This window comes from Anser cygnoides, chromosome Z, assembly GCF_040182565.1.
Source record: "Anser cygnoides isolate HZ-2024a breed goose chromosome Z, Taihu_goose_T2T_genome, whole genome shotgun sequence".
NCBI classification, from domain to species: domain Eukaryota; kingdom Metazoa; phylum Chordata; class Aves; order Anseriformes; family Anatidae; genus Anser; species Anser cygnoides.
Window position 1 is genome coordinate 83,154,413 of NC_089912.1, and position 12,897 is coordinate 83,167,309.

Genomic DNA, 12,897 nt, shown 5'->3' on the forward strand with positions numbered 1-12,897 from the left:
TTGGTCTCCTTACTGTTCTTCTCCTACAGTAACTGTATTTTACAATGAGTAACACTGTTCCATATTGTCTTTGCCTCACTTTTATCACTGAATACTGCTGTTTTTTTCACACTTGAAGAAAAGGCCTCTGGGCCTGTAATTTCTTTCTTAAGGCCAGTAAAGACATATTTTGAACCAAATGACCTGAAACTGCACACAAAACAACCTTTATTCTTTTTATGGATGAAAGCAGAAACAAGTTAAGTAATTTCTCTACGATTTCTTTGCCAATTTATCTCTCTGATTCCATCATGAAGATGTGTAACATTACATTAACATGAAAATTGGCACTTTCTTTCTTTAAAACATTAAAGCACCTTGGAGAGTGTTACTTTTCTCATCTTTTTTGAATTATTATTTTGTTGTACTTTTAGTATTATTTACTTGTTCACAAGTGCCCTTTCATTAATTTGATTTGTTTAGTATCAGCTTCCATCAAAATGACATTCTTATATCAAAGTCAGAGTGGCTAAACTGCATTGAAGCATATGTAACTAACTAAAAGCCAATCAGATGGTAATTAAATTCTAAAAGTCTAGATCACTTTTACATCATAAATAGCTCCTGATTTTAGACACTTAAAAAAGTAAAAAGACATGATAAGCTTCTAACCATAGTGATCTTAGAAGTTGTAGGAATATTGCATCAGATACTGTTGCTTATTTACCTTACCCTTAGAAATTCTGTAAAGGGTTGAAACTTACATATAATAAATTAAGAACACAAAAATACCAAAGAAAAGAATACTATCCTGAGACCAAACAGTTGTGCCAGACAAATTCTTTTGCTGTACCAAAGCACTTTACAAGCACTTGCCACCTTTCAATGAAATATTTCTCTCCATCAATGAGACATCACAGTGCCCTTTCCTACTTGCTCTGATGTCAAAGGAAATACATTTAGATCCACTGCTTCTGAAGTCTCTTTTTGTAAACTGACATTACTCAAAGCTCTATGACTCTGCATCTATCAATAACAGCATGACAACACAGTTACTCAAAATCCATAACAATGATTCATAAATTCACTTTCAGAAAACCATGTAGTAAAATTTAAATTCAAGCTGAATCTCTGGAAAATGTGAGTACTAATCCTTCAGAAAGGAAAACAAAAGATGAATTCACAAGCCTTTGCCTGCAGCACAGTATGCCATATAGTCTGCTCTTACAGTGCAGTTTTGAAAAGTGCTGGTTTATCACTCAACCCACTGAAGTAAGAGGTAATACGCCGTTCGGTTTCAGTAAGTGCTGAATTAGCCCACTGCAGACATCAGTTTAAGAAGCTGTAATTCATCTAGCTCAGGAGACACTTTCACTGTTTGATTAGGTGGTGTTTATCAGACACGGGCACTTTTCACATCAGGTATCAAGCACTATCAAAGTATCAAACACTAACAAAAAAGGCTGAAGGACAATGCACCACGCAGTCCCTCCTTCATACTCTTCCACTGGAGACCCTTACCTCACCTCCACAGCAGCTACCATGACAGCAGACACATGGCATCACCCCTTCGTGCACCTGGACCATGCGCTGCAGGACTGCAAGCGCTGTCTTCACCTCACCAAGACCAGCGACGGCCTCTCTCCAGCATCCCCCCGCCCCATCTCGGCACTGGTCCAGAGGAGGGCTCCAGAAAGGGGGTGCCCCACCTCAGCCTTGCTGACTGCCCCTTGTCTACAGAAACTGGGCCCTGGAAGCTGCTGTGTATCACAGCTGCTTGTGAAAAGCACTCACCCCGACAGAAGCTCCACAGCCACTGGCTTAACAACTTGTCTTCTAGAAAATACACACTCACCAAATGAAGTGCTGGTTTGACACCTTCTGCACAGGTATCTGGCTACAGTTCAGAAACCAAAAAAGGTAACGATGGGTTCCTTTTCCTTTCCAAGGGAAGGAGATTTAACTAGGGAAAAAAGAACTAAACTTAGAGCTTGGAACTCAGCTTGGAACAATACGCAGATCAGGAACCACAACTGCAATAAAGGAAGATGATGAGGCTTCAAAACTGAAGCTACAAAATACAGTTTCCACACAATTTATAGAATCTTTTCCCTACTCTCCATGCAAGCCTGCATCTCAGAAGCCATGCACTACTGAGAACAGTAAGTACCTTACATTAGCATCCACTGTTTTGGTCATTTGTGTCCTTGTCACGACACCTGCACTTTCGGACTACCACAGGGGCCTGGATTCCAAACTGCAGTACCCTGATGATACCACATTTTTGTTAAGCCCAGGTGGTCATCCAAGAAAAATGATGGAAGGGTCATACAGTCTCCAGGTTTCTGGTTCTCCACTGTCAGCAGAAAGCGTTCTTGAAATGACATCAATAAGCAAGGCACATGAAAGTAAGAGGAGGTCCTCTACAGCACTGTAAGACAACCAGCCTCCAAACACAACTGAGTTTCTCAGAGCTCATGTAATAAATACACTAATTACTTATTACTTCCATCACTATAATTCCTGGGAAGATTAGTCACAGAAAGGAATGCCTTTGTGCAAGGGACTGTACAAACATAGCACAGAATGCAGCCACCAGTACTGCTGCGACTGCCATCAGAACAGCAGCCGTTATCAGTAGACAGGATGATGTATATCCTCGTGTAGACAGGACCCAGAATTTTTACCGCTCTGCCAGAAAAATCTCCTCAGGTTTTTATGGTGGTAATTAGGATCTCCTCAGACTTTTCTCCGCTAGGACTGAGAGTGACAGGGCTGTGCCACCGCAAGTGGTTGCTACAGCCGAACAGCAGGAGCTTTCCAGGAGTAGCGTTATTCTCACTAGGGTGAGCTACAAACTTCAGGCGAGCTGACAGAGAAACCCAGCACAACCTGGGAGCAGCGAGCACTGTCTGAGGCGTGCTTTCGGAACTGCTGCTGATAGCTGCAGCAGGTGTGAGCATGAGCAGGAGACGGGGAGCGACCGACGGTGTCCCCATGGGAGGCAGGGACAGCAGCCACAGGGCCAGAGGCACCTGCCCTGATACCCCGCTGCCGCCACCACGCGCTGCCACGGGCAGATATCCCATCAAATGCCCACCACCACCCGTATCTCACCCACACGCCTCACCGCTGAAACTGGAGCAGCCTCAGCCCGGGCCAAAACCCGACCGGGGCTCTGAGGAGAAGAGGGCACGGCTGAAAGCCGCGAAGCCCAAGGAGCCGCGGTGACCGGCCGCACGCAGGCCCTCAGACAAGGCAGAGCTGTCACCTCGCCGGGCACTGTCCGCGGGACGCCCGGCCCCGGACCAGCCCCCGCCGCGGGGGTCTCTGCATCGGGTCCTCGCCTCGCCCCCCGCGCCCCGCCGTCCCCGCTCTGCTCCGCGCCGCCGGCGGGTCAAGCTCGCCCGCCGCCCGCCGCCGCCTCCCCCGACCGGTACCTATCTCCGCTTATTCACCCGCGGGATGACCCGTCTCTCCCGGGAGGCTGTCTGGCTGGCTGTGCCGTCCTGCCAGACGGCGCTGCGCCCTCATCTCCACGGCATGCGGGCTGGTCAGCGCGGTGAGTAACGGCCAAGTAACTTCACCGCCGCCGCCGCATTTGTTTTGCTTTTTCTCCCCCAACAACTCCCCCCCCCCCCCCCCCCCCCCCCCCCCCCCCCCCCACTCCCGCCCGGCTCTGACGCGGGGGCCGGGAGCTGCCGACTCAACCTCTCCCGGCGGCGGCGGCGGTGGGGCCGAGCCCCCGCCGGGGGGCCGGGGGCAGGCGGGACGGGGCCCGGCCGGGCCGCGCACGCCCCGCCGCGCTCACCTCCCGCCTCCCCCGCCTGCAGCGAGCAGCTCCCCGCGGAGCCCGGCCGGGCCGTGCCGGCGCTGTCATGTGCCCGCCGGCCCCGCCGTTAACCCTTGCCGCCGCCATTTCGGGCGGTGATGGGGCTCTGCGGGGGATGGAGGGGATGGGGGGCCGGGGGGTGGAGGTGGTCGCACGCGGCGGCCGGCGTGGGGCTGAAGGGCTGCTGCCCATGGGGCGGATGGGGGGTGTTTAGGAGGTCTCTAGGGGCTGCAGGGCGGCTGGAGAGGTTCTGGGGGCTGCATGGGGCTGTGTGGTGCTGTAAGGAGGGGTGAGTGGGGACTTGCTGTGGGGTCTGGAGGGGCTGGGGAGGAGGTGAGGGAAGGGGACAGCACCACTGGGGTGGGAAGGAGAATCAAGGGGCTGGATACCTGTCGACAGTCTCCTGGGTGCTTTTTAGAAATGTGGTGTGAAGGCAGCTCTTCTGTCTTATAAGATGGGGGTCCTGCTTGGAAACACTAGAGACTGGACTAGCAATGGGATAAAGAAAAGCTGAAAGGAAAGTATTCAGGCAGGTCTGCTGCATTTATCCCCTCACCCAGAAAGGTTCCCAGGGTGATGCAGACTCGAGGTGCTTGACCTCGTCTCCCACAGATGGAGGGAACGGCCCAGGAACTGAAACTTCTGCCCTCACTATGGTCAGTTTTATTTAATTGCTGTAACTGGGGAATTGGGAGCATAACTGAGGTGAAGATGAGTCGCTGGAAAGCCAGGCTCAGAGAGCAGCAAATCGTCTGATGACTCCCTCATCTAGGCCTAGTGGTGGGACGTCCTGCCAGCAGTGGAGTCCTGGAGGAAGGGCACCCACCTGCATGTGTGGTCACCGGGAGAGTGCAGCAGGCTCAGGCCCTGTATGCAAAGCAGGATCAGCCCAGCACATAGATAAGGTGTTAATCACAGTTCTCCAAGTCCCAGAGAGTGTCATTGTGGCTGTCCTGATCATTTCTTCCAGGGAGAATGGGAGCCTGCAGCTCTGCTTGGCTTGTTTGCAAGGTATGATGAGGGTTTGTGTCAGGGTGCATGCAGATCACTGGGCTGCTCAAGGCCAGCCTTGAGTTCCTTGGCTGGATAAGCTCTTCTGAGCCAAAGTTTTTTTGCTGTTCACTCACATTACACCAAATTAATGCAAATATGAACTTGATAAGAAGACAACAGCATACATTCTTTACACAGCCAGAGTACATAGAGAAAATGTCGAGGCTTCAGGCTTTCTCATAGGGTGACAATGTTGTACGATCTCTTTGTTTCTATGTGTATGGCTGCTTAGGTAGTGATTGAGTAAGTTCTAAATAAAATAACTATATACAGCATATACAGGTTATTGAAAAAAAAAAGAAAAAAAAAAAGAAAAAGAAAAAAAAGAGGAAGCTGTGCCTGACTTTTAAAAGCTTATTAAAAGCACTTATAAAGGAAGAAGGGGTCTTTACCACCTGAAAGCAGAGAATGTATATGCAAGCCAAGCAAATTAAAATATCCCATGTTGTTTACTGTCTCATGGTACCACAGGACAGAATTTTCCATGCAACTACATTTTAGTTAGAATTCATCACTAAAAATTTCAGGGGTTATCCCTGGACTGATGTGGGAGCCATTGTAATGATAATGGTAGACTCACATTGCAAATGACTGATATAGGTTTATTCAACAGCAACAACAAAAACATTAAAAAAGGAAGTCTTCAATATTCATATTTTAGTTGAAAGTTACCAAAACAACTAAATAAACAAATTGCTTTAAATAAATTTCTTTAAGTAAACACTGAGGATGTTATCAAAAACAAAACCTGACATCCATAAAAATCTTCTTCCATTCTTGAGTCATTCCTGTCTGTGAGAGGTAAATTGTCAGTTCTTCAGTGAAAAAAATTGATGGATCCTAGCCATGTAACACCTTGTGAAACACATCATGTAAAACAGAAGGAACATGCGGTCTTTACATGCAGGAAGAGATAGTTTTAGCTGTTGTCATTGAAGCCTGATGAGAAGTGTGTTGAGCAGGGAACAAAGATGCCAGTGAAGATCTCATATTACCAAAATTAATATTAGGTAATTCAAATTTTAAAATCTTCCTTAGTTTTGTGGGTATTGGAGAATCTAGTAAACTTTATGCAGTATAAACCAGATAAGGCTACTAAGTATAGTAAAGGAGCACATCCAATCTTAGTGGGCAGCAACACTGCGTATTTTCATAAAGATCTGTCAGTATATGCCCATACTCATTTCATACAGGAAACATACTTCTTTAAGATGAAAAGGCTATGCATTATTCCTCCAGAAAACTGCTTTTTTTATTACATGAAACTAATCTTTCTCCATTGCAAGTTTTCTCCTCTCTAGCTCGATCCATGTATCCAATGGAGTTGGTGTATTCAGAAAAGGATACATTATAGTTTACATCTGAATCCCTTGTGAACTCAGGCCATCACCCAGCCAAGACCAAACTGTGGTTTCCTGAGGTAAAACAGTTTTTTGTCACTTTATTCCCAAGAGAAATTTTATTAGTTCAGTAAAATTGTATAGTTTTCTCTTAAGGAAATGTGTAGTTATATGCTATATGAGGGTATACTGGGCCTTTAAATTAAGCTTTCAGTTTAGAAACTGTCAAACACAGAAGCATTTTTACAAACATTTTTCAAGAAAAAAGTGTGTTCTTCTTTTTGCCTGCCTCCTGCTTCCAACCCCCCAACCCCCACAGCTGTTGGGATAACACAGTTGCCCTCAGCTTCACTCTCCAGTCACTTTCTAACCTGATTATGGTTGCATAGTGCCATTGGGTGTGTTGACCAAAAGGGTGTTAGTACCAGTGCCAGAAAAGAAAGACAACTGTTCATATAAATCCTTCTATTCTTTGTTCTAGAGAAACACTGTCTCACTGGGTGAGCCCTGAAAGAAGATGGTGAGTGGCTAAAGACCTTTGAAAAGAGCTCACTCAACACAAGAGAGAAACTGCATGAAGAGAAGTTTATTTGTTTTGTTTACTGGCATTCTGGAGGGCTTTTTTAGTACAGGAATGACTCTCTGGCCAGTGAAGTGGAATTTATGGGAAGTCCAATTATTTCCTTCGGAGCTGGGGGAAAGCCATTCTTTCAGAAGGAATGGAGAGCAGGGATTGTGACAACCTGGGGATACAGCTGGTTTTAATTTTACTCATCTCACTCTTCTGTATACCAGCACCAGAAGAACTAAGTCCTTAGGAGAGAAAACTAGGTAAAAAGGTTACAAAACACAATAATTTTGTTTCATTTCTGTAGCAAGACTGAAAACCTGTTTTGGACACCAATACCTTGGACAGAGGGGTAGTCAATTTAACTGGAGGACAAGAACGTCTTTGAAAACAAAAAAAAAGAATCCAAGATAGTAGCTAGAATATTAGCTAGAATATGGCAACACATGCTACACTGCAATATGAAAAGATGTACTGAGAGCATTCAACTGACATTTAAAAATTTGTCTAAACTGGCGAGTGGAGCAAAAGCTGCCCATAGGATAAGTGTTTAAAAAATATTTACATTCTACTTATATCCTTAGAGAAACAGAATTTGACAAATCATGAGCTTCATTCACCTTTCATTCTGAAATGGACGAAACTTGTGCTGGTAAACAGGGTTCATTTAACTAAAATGTAGACCAATTATGTGTGATATGAGCATATGTGCAGAACTGTTTCAGAAGAATGCAGCAAAGTTATATAACAGCATGTGGTGATACAGTGTAACTGTTTATGTTCAGAAATTAGAATTATTAGGTGAAAATAATTTGCAGGGGAATTCTAGGTTCTACAGTGCATCTCAAGAAGATGGAAATCAGACTGATGAGTGGAATAAATTTCCGAACTCATAATAATCTGGTCAGAGAGAAGGCTTAGCACAAGCAAAGCAGTTCAGCTACCATAGATAACTATCAACATTTAAACAACACTTTTCACTATGCATTTAACAGGTGAAGAGAACAGAGGGCAGAGAACACAGTTGCCTGCGAATCTCAGTCTCAGTGCCCAAACAGAATCTGAAGTCAAACTGAATTTGACCTGGACCAATGTAACATATATTTGAATATAGTAAACTAAGCATGCCTAATTTCTATTCAGAGATTATAAGAGATTTCTGTATCAGGAGTTGGTATGACATCCATTCCATTCCCTACTGACATGACATCCATTTTCATTCATCTACTGATGACTGACACTGCTAGAAATAGCATTACTGATAGGCCATTAACCAGGGGTGAAGTAAGAAGCAAAGAAGGAAATTTCCCACAGTTCACCCAGAAACCTTAGAAGAAAATCCTGTGATAAAGTGGAACTACTGTTTGTTTGTCCTACAGTAAGATCTTCTGATATTAATAATGATTTCTTTCATAGGCCCCACCAATTGGAGATTGAACTGCTGATAAGTGCAATGTTGAAACTTGCTTTTCTTGTTTGTGAGAGTAAGCATTTTATTAATCACTTCTGTGGCATTTACATACCACTGCAATTTTTATCCTACTCTTGCTTCTGTGCCTCCCCACTTAAGCACTGGTTTTTAATGTTGCATTATATTGCCTATCGCATAATAGATACCTACGTGTATATAGTTTGCTTTCATCACTATATTATCTTAGGATTTCCACCCAAGGGACCAATGTAATTCAGAAAATACTAGTGGAAAACACATTAAAAGTTATGTCCTTAATCAACCAGTTGTTGAATGATTCAACCCAAACCTGCAACACACTCATTCATGGCTAGTCATGGAGACATCTGTTGCCTCTTTCCAGACAATGAATTTCTAGTGACAATGCTACACATGTAACAGAAAAGGGTTCATGGATGTTGCTTCTTCAAACCATTCTTCCAAATTCCATATCATCCTTTGGAAGAAGCAAGGTGACTGTTGGAGGCAGTCCCAGATCTTTAGAAAATCTGCCTGCTGACATCAGAAGAAAGTTCTTATGCTCCTTTCAGGCTCTAAGATGTGTGCAGTTTTGCCCGTGTAGCATGGCTCTTGCCCCAGGCCACAGAAGGGAGAACAAGAGTGGGCCATCACTTCAGTAAATGTGTTTTAGAAGACTGGTCACCTTGCCTGTATTTAAACAAAATTAGCAGATGAAGACATGTGCACCATGTAAGTCAGCTAGGTCACTGCAATTAGTGATGTTTTATAATCCGGTCTGGTAGCCAAAATTTTTAAAAGCCCTTGTAGTTGTAAAATTAAAGAAAATTGGTGGCTTAGGGCTATGCAGATGTTTATATATATATATAAATATATATTGTCCAAACATTGCTAAACCCATATAAACTATATGTTGGCTCTGTTCCTTCTACCACATTTTCAAGAAATCAGTGAGACTGCCCTGTTTTCTTTGTTTAATGTGTGTCTGCCATGGCAAGATGTGCCATAGAAAAACAACATGAATAATTTGATGCTACTTTTTTTTCTTCAATTTTATATACAATTCTTGGTAAACACATTCTTGATAAATTAAAAGTCTAACATTTTCTTACGAAAATGCTTTTCTTTCTCAGAACTTGTTTCTCATTCCTTCTGCTTCTGCAGTTGCATATACTTCCTAAAAGAGTATTTCTCAACTTGTGGACAGATAAAAACTCCTGTGCTCTTTGCTAAAGTTGAATCAACATCCAGATACAAGGCTGGTCACACAAAACTCCCAGAATTTGCTGTATAGACTTATGTTAGATTTACAAAAAATCACCACTTGCTGGCTAGGTAGGTGTCAAAACAATCACTTTCCTGACTTCATTCAACGTTCATATTCCCAGCTGTGTTAATATAGATGTATACACATATCTTCCCATTTAATTAACCCTATAAGTATCTTAAAGTAGAGGGATAAAGTCAATTAGAAACTCATATTCATAGTCTTGCTTTGATTTTGTGTAAAACAGTACTAACAACCTATCTGTCTCACTTCTTACCCATTTGTAAAACAGACATAAAAACAGCTATGGTGATCTAGTACTAGAATATTTAGATTAATTCCTTTTTAATTTTGAATTCTAGCTGCAGTAAGTGTACATTGCATAACCAGCATGTAGCTATTGCTAATTCCCTATTATACTACTTTGTTCTTGTTAAAAGGATACTAAATAGAAAAAAAAGTAAAAACAGGTTACATGCTCCACTCTTGCTAGGGATACAAAGTGTCCTGTAAGTGATCAAAAATGTCCAATTGCACACAAATTTATTAGTCAGTTATAACTTATTTACTGTGACATTAGTATATTTGGTATATTTTTAATTTAACACTGAAGTATTCTGCACTGCAGAATTGCAGAAACACAGTTTCTGTAAAAAGCATGGAAATAAGACAAGGGTCTTCTTTCACAGTATTTTCAAAATTACAAGAAACATTTAGAAACCCATTATCTCAATAATTCTGTATTTTTTCCAGTCCCAAAGGCCTGTGGCTTGACCATGGTTCAGCACATTTACATTCCTGCTAATATTGCAGATACAATCCCACTGCTTTAGTTTTAGGTTTCTGTATACCTATGTTCAGGCTATAGCCCTGAGAGGCCATGGTGGAAAGTACTTCACAAGACTTCTGGTAACAGCACCAAACAAAAAGTTCATACAATTAATATGAAAATATGTGTCAGTCCCTTCACCTTTTGAATGCTTCCTGCTTCATTTTATTTATTATTTTTTATAGTACAACAAATTCTATTCTCTGATATGCCTGTGCACCTCAATAACTTCTGTGAGCCTTACAATAACAATCCGTAAGGAGAACTGGTTTAGACACATTTCTGTCCATTTTCTCTGGGTTGCTCAAAATATATTCTTATCCTCCTGATATGCTGCTTTTTATTTTCTGTCTTTAATTTATTCTGTTAAGGACACTTAAAGCTCCCTTTAAAAAATATCTTTGTTCAGAGCATAAGTTACCAATTTGCTGTGCTCTGTAACTGGAGGAGTTTGCGTTTCTACAAAAACCTCCAGCATTCATAGTTTTAAGATGGAGCTTACTTGGAAAAATGACACTGTCACAAAAATTCTACAATATAAGCATTAGAGAAACAAGTTCTGCAAACTTTAGCTTTAGGAATAAAATCTTCCAATGTGTCCAGAAGAGTTCTGTGCTATTTATGGGGATCTTCTGCATTTCCTTTTTTATGTTCCAGGCTACACCTGTAGTGATGACAGAATCCTGACACTCACAATCTCATTCATAGTTTTTTCTTGTGCAGCTGAGTCTGGATCACCTGTTGCTGGGTTAGGTACAAAATGTAGTATGTGTTAAAACAGTTGTTTTTTTTGGTGTTTGTTTTCTGACAGATCTGACAGCACATAATGTTGCATAGCCTAGGAATGCATAATTAATTGTGGAAAAACTTGTCCATAGAGAAATAGGAAAATGAAATAACAATAATCTTTAAAAATAATCGTGTCACCTTCTTCAGTATCAGCATCCAAGAGCTTTGGCACAAACTCATTTTTTTTCAAAGAATAGGTACCATATATATAGTCATATATACCCATATATACACACAAGAATCCAATCAAAAGTAATAAAACCAATGTAATGTTAGCCTATATCCATTAAAATAAAACAATACTGCATGTCAGTAACAACTGGCAATACTTATGAAGATCTCTGTTGCATAGCATTGCTCTTAGGCTTTTTTTTTTTTTTTTTCCTGGAATTTTCACTGCACTGTATGTTACTATTACAGGGAAACATTCCTCCAGAAGCAATTAAAATAGAGGCTGGATTTCAACAGAAGTATTTTAAAATATTTAAAATTAAGCAAGTGTTGAATGTTTAGCTGAATTGGAGCTGTGATTTTTTGTGCCTCATGAGGTCTCTTTTCTATGCTAGAAAAGAAGGCAAATACAAAGAGCCTAGCTGGAAAGTATGGGTGAAATAAGGGCTTTCCTCAAGCTTATCATTTTTTCAGAGCATATGGGTTTGTGCACTAGCATTAATCAACATGAGACCTCTCAAATAGATCCTCATTAACTTTCATGTTAATGTGCCATGAATACATTCGTAGGTGTTTTTTGACTCAATGTTATAATGTCTAGGGGAGGGAAAACTGCTATATCCCTCTTCAGCCAGCCTCTCTCCTTTGCCAGGTTTATTAGACTTGTGTTGGGTTGTGTTCCTTGCTCCACAGACTATATCTCCCCAGTCATGACTGTCCTACAGGCACAGGTATTGCTGGCAAGGAAGAGAAGTAAGAAAAGGACACCCGAACATGAGAATAAGTGATTAGGGCTGAGAGGGCATGCTCCATCCTGTCTTTCACTGCTCTCGCATGAAACAACGACAACTGATTTCCTAAAATGATTAAGCCAGGAATGGATTGCAAAGAGATACAGTGGTCAGGATAGAGAGAAGGAGCCTCCTCCTGCACCACCTTGCAGACCACCTTGGTCCTTGCTGACACAGGTCTAATTCTCTGGGATCTTGGCATCACATCTTTTCACTCAGGTCTTTCTGGATCACCTGAAAACCTGTTATCTTCAAAGACCATGCCTCCTCATGGCTTAACATAATGAAATTTTACTCTGCTTTGGATGAGGTATTTTGGAAGTTGGCCAACTATTAAAGTTCAGTGGGGAATCTTTCAAAATTACAGATTAAACTAATAAATTAGTACGGAAAAAAACAGCCATCTCTGTCTTCAATTGCTATATTGTAATTACAGCTCCTAAGAAAACTTCTGTTACATGGCACAGTAAGATCACGAGGTAATTTCTTAGGTTTCTGTGATTACTCAGCTCAGGACAGAGCAGCTTTTGAAACATCAGTTCACTTGGAGATTAATCTGCTTCTTACTATACACACCTCACAGACAATGGAAAATGCCAATAGCTTGAATAGCAGGCATAAATTTCCGTGGATTTAGTTTTGGCTGATAATTAAGCATGACAGATTCCAAAGTGACCTTTTGCTATTAGGTAATATATATATATATAAAATATATATATATATAAAATATACAATTAGGTGTGTATATATATATATATACACTTAGGTACAGTGGCTGTAGCTAAGTGTGTGTATATATATATATATATTTTTTTTTTCCAAGACTCTGTCTTTCCTTATACATTCATG

At 41.8% G+C, this 12,897-nt stretch overlaps 1 protein-coding gene and 2 long non-coding RNA genes across 15 annotated transcripts in view; 1 reads left to right on the top strand and 2 right to left on the bottom strand.

Annotated features, from left to right (window-relative positions):
• Nucleotides 1-3,950, bottom strand: part of GLIS3 (GLIS family zinc finger 3) — a 194,867-nt gene extending 190,917 nt beyond the window's left edge. For 5 of the 12 annotated variants that reach the window (XM_048050969.2, XM_048050967.2, XM_048050966.2 and 2 more), the window contains exon 1: nucleotides 3,420-3,603. Coding sequence is in view for 1 of the 12 variants with exons in the window: in XM_048050968.2 (XP_047906925.1) it covers nucleotides 3,438-3,513 (76 nt within the window). In the remaining 11 variants the exon portion in view is untranslated. Of the gene's footprint in view, nucleotides 1-1,834; nucleotides 3,400-3,419; nucleotides 3,610-3,790 lie in introns of those variants that run through there. The other 7 variants (XM_048050972.2, XM_048050964.2, XM_048050959.2 and 4 more) reach the window with 4 other exon arrangements.
• Nucleotides 3,951-4,000: 50 nt separating this feature from the next.
• LOC106047395 (uncharacterized) lies at nucleotides 4,001-10,407 on the top strand. Of its 2 annotated transcripts, none has more exons than XR_007159075.2 (3): nucleotides 4,001-4,822; nucleotides 6,151-6,284; nucleotides 6,686-10,407. It is a non-coding gene; the product is annotated as an uncharacterized lncRNA (long non-coding RNA). The 2 variants fall into 2 exon arrangements; XR_010827461.1 differs by having other exon boundaries at nucleotides 6,166-6,284.
• LOC106047396 (uncharacterized) overlaps nucleotides 8,771-12,897 on the bottom strand; it is a 29,506-nt gene continuing 25,379 nt past the window's right edge. The window contains exon 3 of the long non-coding RNA XR_001213756.3: nucleotides 8,771-8,891. This is a non-coding gene — a long non-coding RNA (uncharacterized lncRNA). The remainder of the gene's footprint in view (nucleotides 8,892-12,897) is intronic.